Here is a 16,372-nt window from a genome sequence, read left to right on the forward strand (position 1 = left end):
CAGATTCAGGGTTAATCTGCAGTTCATCCGCTATCATGTGCACAGTTAATCGCTGATCGTTCGTGATTGATGTCCTTACTTTCTCAATGTTTTCGTCACTGATAGCAGTCGCCGGTCTTCCGCTACGGGGGTTGCCAGAAACACTGTCCCGGCCTCCTCGAAAACGGGCGAACCTCTCGTACTCATACTTCAAGGACAGTGCTTGATCTTCATAAACACGTATCAGCGTCACATGCATCTCTTTCGGTGTCTTGCCAAGCTTAAAGCAAAACTGTACATTGATCTTTTGGTCGTTCATGTTCCTGTTCGCAGTTCAGAACCAATGCACTAAACACGCACTGTGTCAGACAGGTCTTACACGCCAACTGAACAACGTTGGGAGCAGGTGGTCAAAACCTGCTGCTACGCAGGTGCAGCATTGTGTGTCGGCAGTGTTGCCGGATCAACCGTTCTGACTTCATTCACTGAAATTTATTGTCACAGGTTGTATTTAAGAGAAATTCAATAAATTTGTTTAAGCTACTCCAGATAGCATTTAACGAAGACTCATACTGTAAACAAATACTCTTGTCTCGTTAGTCACTGAATGTATTGCATTCTACTGGCTGCATGTAATAACTCCCTGAATAATCGGCAAATATTATGCTCCATTCCACGGTTGTTAGAATTTTTTAGTTTTGTAGCCATATAGTTAGGAATAAGATGATGTTAATATTGAAGGGAACCAGAAAAATAATCATTATCTGGGTTATGGGCTTCTTTTAGAGAACCTGCTAATTGTTTGCTTGATAGTTTATTGTTTGAATTATCTGAACCATGAAATTTCTTCTTCTTCAGTCACCCTTGTCCAAGAAGCATCAGAGTTTTTTAATGGATCATTGATCTCCATTTCATCCCTCTTCTTCTCCTGATCCTCTTTCACTGTTAATATAGGATGTATAAATCCATATTACTGAGAAATAATTTTGTGAAAATTAGCTCTTGGTAGGAAACAGATATGTCTTAACTCCTAGTATGGAATTATGATGAAGTGTCACTCATTAGAAAGGATATTTCACCATATATTGGCTTAAAATTCTGTGCTGTGCTATGTGCTATGTTGGTACTGAAAATGATCCTTGAATACCAATGAGGTTTCAAAGGTAATGAAGGAATAACACCTAAGTGTTATATTTCTCTTTGATTTCTGCAATATGTCCACATGTATGATGGCTGTGATGTGCCAATATTTGTAATTATAATAAAGAAATATGTATCAAAAGAAAAATGTAAGTTGTTCAAAAGCATTTAAATTTCAACAAGTCTGGCACATGAAGATATCCATGATGTAGAATCAGTGGTGCTTAGCTTTGGTGATGTTACACTGGTGTTATTTTGTGAGATATTTATGTTGAATGTTTACAAAAAGAAGTTTGTGAAATATATATTTAAGTCGTTGAATGTTTCTGATTTATGGCCCTTCCCTTTTGGTGTCCCTCAATTTTACTTGTTATACTAGCAAATGAACCCATGCTTCACCACGGTTTTCCACATTGTATACAGATTTCTGTGTAAATTGCTGTACACAGTGAGTAAGATTATATTAAATCGCATGTCTCTCATTGATGTATGAGAAACACTACTGGGAGGACCCCATACATTGTTTGCGATGTAAGGTGCGCATTGGGAAGTTTTGATGAAAATGGCAGGCCATGTTTTCTACCACAATTCACAATCAAGTTTGGGAGTTTCTACAATAAAAGTAGGCTCACTTGCGTACTGCCATTCACAATGGAGATGTGGAGTTTTCATTATAAAGACAGACCCCTATTCCTAATGCCAGTCAGAATTGAGTTGCGGGCTTTTGATTATAATCGAGAAATACAGCTCTGTCCAAAGCTAAAAACAAAGTGCATGTGTTGCAAAAATGAAATAAATATCTCTCACCAAATTGTGATGATATGAATTATGGATTTAAACAAGCAGTAACAGAGGAATATTTAGGCACAGGAAATCTTGGATAAGAAGATGATTTATGGTGTTATTGTTTAAGCCTAAAGAGACAAGGCAGAGGCAAGAAATTAATGCAGAAAATGGAAGTAGAAGAGAAATACAGTAAAAATTATAGCAAATCGCAGGAAACACCTTACGGCGTGAAATAATGGCTACACTACGTGTACATTTGAAATATTAATAACCCCCCTTAGAGTTATTTGAAGACAAATGTAATCTCCAATGGTATTCATCAAATATTCCGCAGAATGGCAGGTTGACGTCTATCTCACTTTCTACCCAACGAACAACCTAGAGTTTACAGAAATAATGACAAAAATGGCATTACGTTACTTCCCTGCTGGCAGGCAGCCAGAGATGTTGTCATGAAAAGAGGTAGGTTTGTTGCTGGTCCGTGCAGTTGTCCGTGACCCAATGCAGAGCATGAAACCCGCAGAAAATAGTAATTTTCTCTGTCATTTGAAGAGTAGGAGAAATTATGTACATAACAAAAGTTGTTTAAAATGAAGAGAAGTTTCACATACAGTATTCGTATTTTACAGAAAATCAATAGTATAGGAGAAAATTGAAAAAAAAAAAAAAAAGAAACCTGTTCTGGTTTTCGTATAAACTCCCAGTCTCTTCACCGATTTTTAAATTATATGCATATCTTAACCTGTCTCTGGATGAGTATACTCTAAATATGAAGTTTGGTTGAGATCTATCTAGCTGTTTCGCCATGTTGATGGAACAAATGGACTGACAAACAGATATAAAAGCTAAAAACCACTGAATATGGTCTTGAGAGTTGACCTAAAACGGATAAATATCAGAAAAATTGACTAAATAAACTAAATTACAGACAGCAGACCCCCTACAACATTATTTATATAGCAAAGTATGAAAAAGGAAAAAACAAGTGTCCTTTCCTATACATATTGGGTTGATGCATAAGTTTGTACGGTTCTTATATTTTATTTTATTTTACTGTCACTGTCACGCACTGTAACTCACAATCGCTCTGTGATGTATTCACCTCCACACTATGACCTAATGCCAAAGATCAGGTAGCAGTTGAATGGCTCGCCTGTAGAACTGTTTAGGTTTTGACTGGAAGAAACCTGTTAGCCATTGGTGAAGGAAAGCTTCATCAGAAAACACTTGCCCTAAATGTGGTTAAAAAGAGAGCAGAAAAGATGGAATCTGAGGGGGCAAGGTCAGGGTTATACGGAGGATGAGGAAGATGTTCCCAGCCGAGTTCAGCAATCACACCTTTGGTCAATTGCGCTGTATGCGGATGAGCGTTATCATGGAGCGATAAGACTGGTTGTTGTCGTTATCTTTTGTTGTCAGTAGCAATGGCAAGCCGTCTGTGCTTGTCACTGTACACAGCAGAGCTAATAGTAAGTTTTTCAGAAGAAGTTCATGGTGAGGAATGCCATCTTTGTTCCACCAAACACACAACATGATTTTCTGTGGATGGGCACTATCCTTGGCACAGAAGTTGCTTTTTTGTTTTGAGGAGCTAAGCCACTCTTTCCTCTTCTTCATGTTTGTCGACATACGAAGGTCGATCAAATATAAACATGATTTTTGTTCCTGAATATTAGCAGTTGGTAGGTCTGCCTCCGCTTCTGCTATGCTTAGGTGGGACGCTAGGAGTGGTGAGAGCATGCTGTTAGATATTTTCCGCCGTTTTGTCGCTAATGCTAACAGTGTCAGAGCAACAGGTGCACCCCTCCACTGTGCAGGGAGTAATTATAAAATTTCTTGCTTGTGAAGGAGTTACAGTGGTGGAAATTTACCAGAGATTGACTGCACAGTTCGGTGATCAAACATGGTCAAGGACGCGTGTTTGTAAGGAGTGGAGGAGGAAAGGGAGGCAGCACCAGTGAAAGCCAAGACTCGAGTGTCAGTTGGCAAGGTTCTTGCAACCGTTTTTTTCGATCGGTGAGGCATTTTGCTGATTAATTTTTTTGCATTAGTGATGCGCAATCAATGCTGCTTACTGCTGTGAGCTGTTGAACAAGGTGAAGCTTGCATATCACAGCAAAAGACGGGACCAATCGATTCGACAATGTGCGGCCTTATATTGCAGCTGTCTCCAAGCTACAGGAAATGCACTGGACCATACTTGATCATCCTCCTTACAGCTCGGACTTATCGCCCTGCAATTTCCATTTTTTCAGACTGCTTAAGCTCTAGGAGGGCAATGATTTGAAGATGACGAGAGTGTGCGCAACTGGCTGGTGACACGACCCTGTTCTTTTTACGATGAGGGCATCAAAAAGCTGCCCATACGCTGGGACAAATGCATTTCCAAAGCAGGAAACTATGTAGAAAAATGAATTGTAATTGCCTTATGTTTTTCAATAAATGAATTTAAATAAAAAATAAAATCCCATTAATATTTGACATTCCATTTGTCTGAAATATACACAAATCATACATTCACAATCAAGAAAACATGTGTTTCACAACACACAAACTCCAAACTCAGTTAAAACAACAGAATAATGATAAGCAATCCCTTCACGCCACATTGTTGCCAACCCAAAAAAATACCGCATGAACTTATGTATCAACCCTGTATATGTATGTGTTCGGTACTGGAAGACATACAGGTGGCTGGTACTGTACAAAACTCACGTGAAGGAACTTCCCCGATTGAATATGGTCTAATAGACGAAGTCGTGGAACTTTTACCACCTATACCATCCTTAAATAATATATATATAATAAAGTGTTTAAAAAAAGTCAACAGCTTACCTGAAATGGAGTACCTGGGGCTTCAAAATAACTTTTTGCGCGTGATCGTAAGCCAGCCAATGTACAACACTTGCATCTCACACAACACTGAATGCTAAACGAAACGCCCAAAGTATGACACATGGGAATGTAGCATCCTTCTTATGCCACCTGTAAGTTACTGCCATTTAGTATACCAACAATGGCCGGTGCTGCAGCCCAGCCGGCACTGTAGGACTCTCCCCTATAACATGGTGAACTTCAGGAAAGTTCTATTGGTTGCCTATGTTCCATTTGTGTTTAGCTTTACAATTAAAAACAAACAGGTCTATTGATGCAGTCTAAACATATCCAACCTATCCACGTTTGAATCATGTAGTACCTCGGAAGTCCATTCCCTCCATCATACAATACGACACGTGATCGTGACCTCGCTGAGGGATCACAGTTTCACGGTGCACGAAGAGGTTTCTGGCCTAGCTACCGGTGGGAGTAACAGGCGTATTGACATCATAGCCTTTCAACCAGCCTGCAAGCAAGAACTAATCTTAGATCCCACAATACACTTCGAGTCGCACATTGGCCAGGCCGAAGAGGTGGACGCCGAGAAGAAGTCGATTGACCAGCCAACTGAGAACTACTATAAAGACAGATATCACCTAGACATTATCTCCGTCCATGGACTCATGATCGGAGCTCGAGGCACAATCTCTAAATTTCTTGTACAGCTATGGGATCCTCTCGGTCTCAACCGGACAACACAACTTCATGACATCGCTATCGCCGCAATACGAGGTTCAATAACCATACTCCACAACCATCTACAGTATATAACATTTGAAGAACCATACATCATGTCATATTCCTGAGCCTTGTGACTGTCGTTATTTCTATCTGGCACACTAGCAAACTCACCAGTAACCTAGAAGACAAAGTACTGTGCAGTTGACATACTTTGTCCTTGTGGCAGCCTCCTCATGGGGGAAGTTGTATTAATCAATTCAGTAACAAATTTGCCTAATGACCTTGTTTTATCTGGCAGTAAACAAAGCATGTCCAATAATGTTCCAGTTTTCTCTTAGTTTTTATGCCTTCCAGGATGTGTGAAAATTCCTCCATTTATGTTTGAATAAGGAGGCTGTTGTGAGTTGTGTGACAGACTGCACTGTATTTGTAAATACATTTCATCATCATCATCATCATCATCATCATCATCAGTTTTCCACTCCAGTTGCCTGGGTGTGGTTTACGAGCTCTCTCCACTTCTGTCTGCCCATGTACCACTCTTCTCTCAAGACGACATCCCAGCTGACTCCTCTTGTTCCTATGTCCTCTTTCACTTGGTCCAGCCATCTCTTCCTAGTCTTCCTACCGGTCGTTTTCCGGCCACGACTGTGTGTAGCCATTGTTTTGCTGTCCTTCTATCGTCCATTCATTTGACATGGCCAAACCATTTCAAACGGGCCCTTGTCACTTTTTCATTCAGGGATGGATACACACCAGCTTCCTCCCTTATTCTGTCATTCCTTATCCTGCCCCTTTTTGTCTTCTGTGCCATAGTTCGTAGGAACTTCATTTCTGTGGCTTGTAGTTTGCTATCCACTTGTTGGGTTGTTGTGCAGGTTTCTAGGCCATATGTTATTATGGGGGTGAAGTATGATTGGAATAGAATCTGCTTTGATCTTAAGGGAACTTGTTCGTTCCAGAGGAGGTTCCGAACTTGATGGTAAAACTGAGCTGATTTTTGAATGCGGTTGTTAATCTCATGCTGTATTCTGTTATCACTTGAAATGATGCACCCAAGATATTTATATCGGTCTACTGTTTCCAGCTGTGTACCTTCCAGCATTATTTTTCCTTTCTTCTTCTGCCTGTTGACAGACATAGTAACAGTTTTTGATTTATTTATTGTTATATACCAATTTAAATGGTCTGTTATTGGACATTATAACGGACCATTTAAATTGGTATTATAAATTTACTCATTCGGAACAAACATTTCAGATTCACTTTGGGAATCAACATCTATACCATATTTATTGTTAATCCGTGTGCTTTCAAATGTTCATTCCAGGTGTTCAGCCTCTCTTGGGCTTTCTTCTCTGTATTTCCCCAAATTACTACATCATCTGCAAATGCAAATGCATTGATGTCCATATTGTTCTTCTGCTTAATTTCTTTCATGACTTCATCCATGACAGTGATAAAAAGTAAGGGTGAAAGGGTACTGCCTTGTTGCACTCCTTTAGTGGTTTGGAACCAATCAGAATTACCGTTTTCTATCTGTACGCAAGAGCAGCAGTCTTCGTAAAGCATTTTAAAAGTTTAGATATGTTAAGAGGTTTTTGAATTTGTGAGCTGATGAAGGGAATTGAAGGTTCTCAAAACATGTACTCTTAGAATTAATGCAGACAATAATCTTTGTGACTGTATATTTAAGTACTAACAGGGCAGATCCAATAAAAGAAAAAGAAACGCCTGTTTTTTTTTTCTTGGCGATTGCAATAATGTCCCCTCTTCTTGTACTCCCGTTGTCAGCAATACACTAGACTTCCTCAAAAACTTCATAATTCCTTTCTGAAAGAGAAGCTGCTAACTTGTTTATAATTTCATGGTGGCAAGCGTTATGCAAGAGTTCACCGTGCGGACAAGAGCCTAGAAAGCGTGCTAAGGTTTCTATCTCATGACAGTGTCTGCCAGGGGTGCAACAAATGCGATACAGGCCCACCTTCCAAAAAAAAATTCAGGCCCCCTCAAATAAAATATAAAACCTATGAATACTTGTAACAGAGGCTTGCAGACTGAACGCTGAAAGGCAAAACAGTCTATAATGATAATGTATGTATGTATGTATGTATGTATGTATGTATGTATGTATGTATGTATGTATGTATGTATGTATGTATGAATACTTAAAGTAAATTTAATTATGGCAGGTAGGGACCCTTTTCGGAGGCAGTCCTACCCAGGGAGTGGCGCCCGTGCCTATGTGAGTCCCAGAGCACACTGACCCGGTGTGTAACAGCTGGTAAGGGTCCCAGCTCAGGGTTACGGGGGAAGACCTCAACGACTTCTACAGCAGAGAATGTGGACTTTGGTACGGTGGAGATGGCGGAAAAAGCAGCCCTGTGTTCAGGGATTAATATGAGTACAACCTGCTGCCTTGTAGGTTGAGGTGACTGGACACCAAAGGCTATGGAGAAAACCCTGAAAGAAAATCTCTGTCTGTGTTAGGCTCAGCAGGTCAACAGAGGGATTACTGAAGAAGTTGCTTTCAAGAATAATATGAGTCTCAGATGTAGGAATTCACGACAATGACATCAGTTTGGTGTGAATGACGGTTTACAGCCCAATGTTACACCAGCTACTCAAACCAAATGAAGACAAAGTATCAGAGTGGGAACATTAAATATCCTGACATTGACAAACAAAACTGAAGAGCTGGTCGACCTCATGGAAAGGAGAAAACTTCTGATCATGGGCCTGAGTGAAACAAAGTGGAAGAAAACTGGGAAAATTGAATATCAGTTTGGACTATAGACTTTACTGGTCCGGAAATGAAGTAGAGTCTAAGAAAGGAGTAGAATTTTTAATACATAAAGACATAGATGCTTGTAATGAAATTTTGTTAGTGAAAGAATAATTAAGTTATCTGTGAATTTAGGAGGGAAAAAGTACAATGTGATCCAAGTCTATGCTCAACAGGTAGGATGCTCAAAAGAGGAAAAGGACAACTTCCTTCACAACTTGGAAGAACACACTGAGTATGACAATCTAATTGTAATGGGTGATTTTAATTCACAAGTTGGCTTACAACGAACAGGATATGAATCCAAACTGGGCCCGCATGGAATGGGAAACAGAAATGAAGAGGGAGAATATATGCTAGATCAATGCTTGAGAAACAACCTGATAGCGAGTAACACTTGGTTCAAGAAAAGGGACTCCCATAAAATCAAAAGATATAGCTGGGAAAAATGTTAATGATTTCAAGGACATTCTAAGTGAAGACCTTGGTGGATACCATAGACTGTTGGTTACAGTTATTGCAGAGAAAAGACCTCCCCAAGTCTGTAACAAAAGAGTCCCAAAAATAAAAACTTGGTGAATAACTGAGCCAAGTTTAAAGGAAGAATTCAGGGAAGGTGTCCGCAGGTTGTTGCTGAGAGAAGAACTGAAATTGGTAGATGAAGAATGGGATACTCTAAACAAGGTTGTGGTTGGTACAGCAGACAAAGTATGTGGACGACAGAGTCAAATAAGAAAACCTAAAGAAACTGCCTGGTGGAATGATGATATTAAAAAGGCTATCAATGACAGAAACCGTGCAAGAAGATCCTTATATCAAGCAAGAACACGGGGAGATCAACATGAAATAGAGGAGAAGCTGTCACTTTACAGAAAGAAAAAATTACAGGTCAAACAGTTGGTTGTAGCTGAAAAGCAGAAATGCAAGGGAGATCTGGCTACCAAAATAATGCAGGATGGAAATAAAAAACTGTTATTCAGTATTGTTAAGAATAGAAGAACTTGAAATAAATCTATCCAATCTGTAGAACTTCCTAATGGTGAGGTGATTAGGGATAAGACGAAAATATTACAGGAGTTCCAAAGGCACTTAGAAACTTTGCTGAACTGTTATGAAAATGTCACTCCATTAGACGACGAACCTTATGATTTTGGCAGCACAAATACCACTAGTCTGACATGGTTGGAAGTAGAGACAGCAATATCTAGGCTGAAAAACAACACATCAACTGGATCAGATGAATTAAGTGTTGAGATGATCAAAGCACTAGGAGAGTTTGGACAACAGTGGATGTACAGGGTAATAAATGGAATCTGGAAAGAGAAAGTAATATCCAATAACTGGAAGCAAGGAGTCATCATCCCATTATTGAAAAAAGGTGATAGAAAGAAATGTACCAACTACAGAGGTATTACTCTGCTGTCACATGGCCTCAAAATCTACGAAACCACCCTTGAGAGCAGGATTAGAAAATATGTTGAACCTACACTTGAGGAGGAACAACATGGATTTAGACCTCATAGGACTGTAGACCTCATTTTTGCCACCAGAATGGTCTATGAGAAGTACTGGGAGAAAGGTAAAACACTTACAACTGTTTTAATAAATATCTTTTTTTTTATAAATGTTATTTGTTTTACGTCCCACTAACTACTCTTTTACAGTTTTCAGAGATGCCGAGGTGCCGGAATTTAGTCTTGCAGGAGTTCTTTTACATGCCAGTAAATCTACCGACACGAGGCTGATGTATTTGAGCACCTTCAAATACCACCAGACTGAGCCAGGATCGAACCTGCAAAGTTGGGGCCAGCGCCTTAACCGTCTGAGCCACTCAGCCCAGCTATAACTGTTTTTCTGGACATCGAGAAATCATATGACCATGTACCACGCAGGCATATATGGGAATGTTTGAGACGTAAGAAAGTGCCCGATGACATCATAGCATGGGGACAACGATTATATGATGAAACCAAGTGTTGTATCGAGGTCCAGGGTGGAAGTTCAGGTTGGTTTGAAACGAAGAGTGGAGTCCAGCAAGGAAGTTGTCTTTCACCACTTCTCTTCATAATCATAATGGATGAAGTTTTGAAAGCGGTTAAAAGAAAGGATCCAACAACGAATGCCTTGGTTTTTGATGATGATGTAATGGTATGGGGTGAGACAGAAGTGGAAGTACAAACTAAACTAGATCTCTGGCATGAAGCTCTTACAACCTTAGGTCTCAAAATCAGCAAAACGAAGACAGCTGGCTTGGTGATGAGTAGAAACTCTCCAACTGTTCATCTAAGAATTGGAGATGAGGAGATGGATATTGTAGACAACTTCCAGTATTTAGGTAGTGTTCTGCCATCAAACAATACCGTACATCAAGAGATTAGCAACAGAATACAGAAAGCTTCCAAATTATATCACACTGTATATCAAATACTTTGGGATGAAATATTTCTGTTAGTTTCCAAGATCAGCTTGTACAAAATATATCTAGTACCTAAACTGACGTATGGCCTGAAAGCAGCAACACTTTCTGGACCAACAAAGAGTCGTCTTCAGGCAACAGAAATGAAGTTCCTCCATTCTTGTATACAAAAAACAAAAATGGATAAAATAAGGAATGTGGATATCCGGCAACAGCTTGGATTGGAAAGAAGCTTGCTGGAGACTCTAGAAGTGAAGAGATTGCAATGGTATGGTCACATGAAAAGAATGGATCCTCACAGGACTCCTCGAACATACTTTGACCACAATGTTTCTAGGAAGAGACCAAGAGGAAGACCTCGTGATGTTTGGGAAAAACAGATAATGAAGGACCTTCAATTTAGAGATGTGAACTGGTGTCGCATATATGAGCAGCGTCTGTGGATGGATAGGACAAACTGGAGGAGGCTTGTACGCAACAACACCCGGCTTGCTGGAGCAAAGAAATGATGATAATGATGATGATGGTGAGTAGTAATGCAATGTATTACTTAATTTTATACACTGTTGTCAAATAAACATTATATGAATGAAGGGATTATTATTTACAGTAAGATTACTAAAAAAATAATGTTTAATAGGTTTTATTTGCCTGCCTGCGTGATTTAACGGCTAAGCTGCTAATTTGTCAATCTTTACTATTTAGATGTTCCTACTTAATGTTAATTGGTTTCATTTCTCAATAACTACGGAACTATACTCTGCAGCCGATACCGAAGTCTCGGTTATGATAATTAATTCAATTAAAGTACAAAAAAATTTACGAACAAAATTAAATCAGAAACTGTCCAAATTAATTTTTTAAAACATCAAACCGCACAACAGATAAGCCTATTATTAGCTTTGCACCAAAAGAGCTCGTTAAAACTGAGTTGACTAATTGTTGCTACACAAATTTCTTATTGATTTTATACACTGTTGTTGAATAAACGTGTGACAAAAGTTAAATGTTTTGCACAATTTGTGCAAAATACGATCTCAGGTGCACTACACATCAAAAAAGTATAATTTTCTGACTAAAATATGATATAATTTCTCTATGTAAAAATTGTTAAAAATAAACTATTTTGACTCATCCTACAAAACTGCCCAGATCCTCTCCGTGCAGAGTGACATTACCATGTAGGTTGATTGCATCCCTCCATTCAGAACTGGTGATTCTTGCTCTTGTTTCTGGCCATCTGTTAGCGAAGGGACAGTCTTCATAGAGACTTTACCATTACAGTATATTAGAGAATATATTCTAAAAAATTATGAGACTGACTGACTACCCTTTTGACAAAGAAGAAAACAGTGCACTCCTTGCAAGAAGGGAACTTTACTTCTCTTGTTACATGTTCCAATATAACACAAACAACATGACTAAAACAAAGTTGGACATTCTGACCAACACAAAAACATACAAGAATACCATTAAAACATTCTTCAGCCAATAGCTTGGAATAAAAAAACCACAGTTTGAAGAGTGTTTTAGGTAATTTTTTGAATCCTTCTAACAGAAATAAAGCTGACCAATATTCAGCATTGTTTATAATATAAGGATATACTAGTTTTGTTTAAATAACAAGAACTATGCATGTTAAAAGACAACTACGTTTTCTTCTGTTCTAATTCTCTAGCTGCCACTGCTGCCACAAGGGCTGCTCCTCGTCCACTACCATCCTCCGATAGCATCAGGTTGAACTGTGGGCACAAATTTAAGAAGAAGCCATCAGAATTTTTTTTTTTACTGGATCTGATATCCTTAATATTGCATGGCATCTGGAAAAGCATTCTGTCATAAAATTGAGCTAAATGGACATTAGTGCCGATCCCATGTAGTTGGGAAAATACCAGGAAGAAGAAAAAGAAGAAGAAGAAGATTTTGTTATTGTTGCCACAATCACATACATTCTCTTTTCGATTGCAAGAATAGAGGAAGAACAGAATCGCTCCATATAAATCTGGAGTTCCTATAACGTATTAAAAAACACAGGACATTTTCAAATGCCTTTCTTAAAAATCTGGGACGTTTTGTATTTTAAAAAATGGGGCATAATAAAAATTACAAATTCAAAAGCAAATCTGTGACAGTAGTAAGGCCTCCCCTTTCTTTAAATTCCTGCTTCATCAACTGTCAGTAGTGTAATCTAACTAAGACAGCTTGAACTCAACCATATCTACTAAGTTTTAGGTATCTTCTTACAAGATGTCACCACTGTTGATTCTAAGTGCCACCTAGTGTGTTGAACTATAATTAACTTGGTCGGGAAATACTCATGGTTTACAGTTTGAAAATCTGAACTTCTTCAGCTGTTTTGAGTTGTCACTATCGTCTAAGGGGTGCGACGTGTAGATAACCTCCTTGTGGTGTACCGTGGGCAACAGACTGCTTATGCAGGATGGCTTATAGTAAACACAAATACGCGACCGAACTAGATCCTGGATCTTTCACGGTCAATCAAAGTTACATCAGAAGATGAAACCTACCAAAAGCTTGGAACCAGCACTCACATTCTACATATAAATGCAGAAGTCCTGTCAAAGGACAAATGTGAATAACTTAGTAAACTAGCTGCTGACCTGAAAATTGACATCCTAACAATATAAGAAACTCATTTGACAGAGGAAGATTTAGAAAGTAGAGGTAAGATTACAGGATACAAAATGATAGCGAGTCTTTTCTCACCTGTCCATGGATCAGTCATGTATGCCAGAAGTAATATTTGCAACATTTCAGGAGTGAACTCCTAAAGAGTTAAAGTTATAGATAATCACTGCCAAACTAAATCATTTGACTATTGCATCAGTTTACAAACCACCTCACTCCAACTGGCCAACTCCACCACTGCCTCCACTGCCCACCCCTTGTATATACGTAGGATACTTTAACAGCTGTCACACATCCTGGGACTACCCAAATGATGATGATAATGGAAAAAAAAGTGGCTACCAAGACCTATATCTCAGTTTTGATGCTAAAGCAGAGAAAACATTCCATTCTGCTAGATGGCAATCTGATACCAACCCTGATCTGGTTATTGTTTCCACAGATGAAAGAAAACTCCCCCTAGACCACACAAGAAAAGTCCTTCAGCATTTTCCAAGAAGCCAACACAGACCCACTCTTATCAGTATAGGTCTTGAAATACCAGTTGACAGATCCATACATAAACCAAGATGAAACTTAAAGAAGGCAAACTGGGACCAATACAGATCAGAAGTAGATAGTAATCTGAAATGGATTCCCTTAAAGGCAGAAAACTGCAAGAGGTTTATAGGCATTGTCATCTTTGCAGCTAAGCAAAACATCCCTTGGGGATTCAGGAAGCAATATATTCTGTGCTGGGATAAAACTACCGCCCCCAAAAAAGTAAGAAAGTTATCAGAAAACTGGTGATCCTGAAATGGGAAAAAGGATATTAGAAGATCTGAGTAAAGGAAGAAGAGAGAAATGGAGAGATCTAACTTCTCAGCTGAGCTTTATTCACTCCAGCAGGAAAGCATTCATTCTCATTAGGAAACTTGGTGCTGCTTCAGACATATGCAGGGAGGAGCCAGGAATAACACCAAATAAAATGGCCCCACATATCAAATCAAGAGCTGACAAAATTCCAATAGACCCCACAACGAAGAAACATGTTGAGAGAGAGATGAAGAAATTGGACAACAGTCTCCAAATTGACTCTACTGTTGCTAATTCATTCAGCCAAGAAGAAACTGAGAAGGCCATCAACATGCTAAAAATGAGGAAGGCCGCAGGTTTAGATGGTATTTTCCCTGAATTCATAAGATATCTTGGGAAGCATGGGAGAAATGGCTCAAGAACTTTTTCAGTGATGTAAGTCTGGAATGATTCCCCTGGAGTTCAAGATGGCTCACACCATGGCAACCAGCAGATGATCCCTCAAGCTACTGTCCTATTGCACTACTGCGTATTTGCTACAAATTGTTGGAATGCCTCATTCTCAGCGGAATCCAGGAAATAATAAATAACATAACACCAACATACTAGGCAGGTTTCAGAATCAAATGAAGCTGCTGTGAACAAGTATTAGCATTAGCATCATACATTGAGGCAGGATTTCAGAAGAAGCTAAAGACATCCATCGCTTTTGTTGACCTAACAGTGGCTAGATGGACTACTATTCAAAGTTGAAAAGCATACTCGCTGCAGAAAACGTACAGCCTTTCTGAAGAACATGCTGACAAATCAGTACTTCAAGGTCACCATAGGGCAAAAGACAAGCAAGCTGTTTACAGTAAAAAATGGACTACCTCATGGGTCTGTATTAGCCCCACTATTTTTCAACTTGTACACCAGTGACATACCTGTCCTCATCAGCAAGATATTCTGCTATGCTGATGATTTAGCCATCACTGACCAAACTGTCACATTAGAAGAGGGGAAAGCAATCTCTCCAATGACTTGAAAACCTTGAATGCATACTACACGAAGTAGAGACTTTGTCCAAATCGGGCCAAGTTAGAAGTATGTTCATTCCACCTGTGTAACAAAATAGCTCACCAAAAGCTCAATGTTCTGTTCTGCCAACAAAAAATTAAACATAATCACCCCAAGTACCTTGGCTTCTCCTTGGACTGTTCTTTAACATACAAAAAAACACCTGGGAAAACACAAGTCAGAAACTTAAGTCACGAAACCTCATGAAGAAATTAGCTGGGACTACATGGGAAGTTGATGCATCCTCACTACACACTACTGTCCTCACCATGGCTTAGCCAGTGGCTGAATATTGTGCCCCGGTGTGGCAAAGTAGTGCTCATACTAGCAAGATTGACGTCCATTTGAATGAATGTATGAGAACCATAACAGGCACACTAAAATCCACCCCAGTCCCGTGGCTACATACTATCAGTAACGTATCACCTCTGGAACTGAGACGGCAGGAAGCAACTATTCGTGAGTGGAAAAAATTACACCATCCTGATCATCCACAGAATCTCCCAATCCATGAGGTCCTTGCTGACCTATCCCCTTCTTGTCTTAAATCAGGGAACTCAATATAGCATGACATAACTGGCTTCAATATCCAGGAAAAGTGATGTCAAAGCTGGAGCTCTGCACGTGTGAAACACCAAGGCATCCATGACCCCACAACTGGACTCCCAGGATTTCACCTGAAGAGACACCAATGGTCTAAACTCAACCGTTTAAGAATAGGCCACGCTAGATGTAATGCCATGCTACATAAGTGGGGACTTTGAGAATCTCCTGCCTGTAACTGCAGAGCCCCTTTCCAGCCAGTGTAGTACATTATTGAGGAGTGCCCTTTGAGGAAGTATGATGGACCAGCCTGAGATGTCATCATTGCTACACCTCTCTTCTTAGAATGACTACAGCAACTGCACATTGATTTGTAAATGTGAATGCTACCAACATTCTTGTCCTTGTATATATTGTAAATTTTCTTTTTCTTTTCTATACTTGCCATATGATAAATAAATAAATACTTTTGTCTAATACACAGTGATCAACCAATCAGATTACTGCCTTATGATTTCATGTTCCACCAGTCAAAGGTCTAATTATGTTGAGGTTTGCGTCTTAAACCTCATTCCTCCAAGTGTTCCACCATTTTGTTCACATTTTGTAAATTCCCCATGCTGAACCAACCGATTACATTTGTTATATTGAAAAAAAGACTT

General features: G+C 39.3%; 1 protein-coding gene across 1 annotated transcript in view; it reads right to left on the reverse strand.

Moving 5' to 3' along the window:
• Positions 1–12,053: 12,053 nt before the first annotated feature.
• The window catches only part of LOC136884381 (hexokinase type 2), a 90,285-nt gene continuing 85,966 nt past the window's right edge, over positions 12,054–16,372 (reverse strand). The window contains exon 8 of the mRNA XM_067156520.2: positions 12,054–12,406. Coding sequence (XP_067012621.2) covers positions 12,314–12,406 — 93 coding nt within the window. The 3' untranslated portion in view covers positions 12,054–12,313. The remainder of the gene's footprint in view (positions 12,407–16,372) is intronic.

This window comes from Anabrus simplex, chromosome 12, assembly GCF_040414725.1.
Source record: "Anabrus simplex isolate iqAnaSimp1 chromosome 12, ASM4041472v1, whole genome shotgun sequence".
Taxonomy (NCBI): Eukaryota; Metazoa; Arthropoda; class Insecta; order Orthoptera; family Tettigoniidae; genus Anabrus; species Anabrus simplex.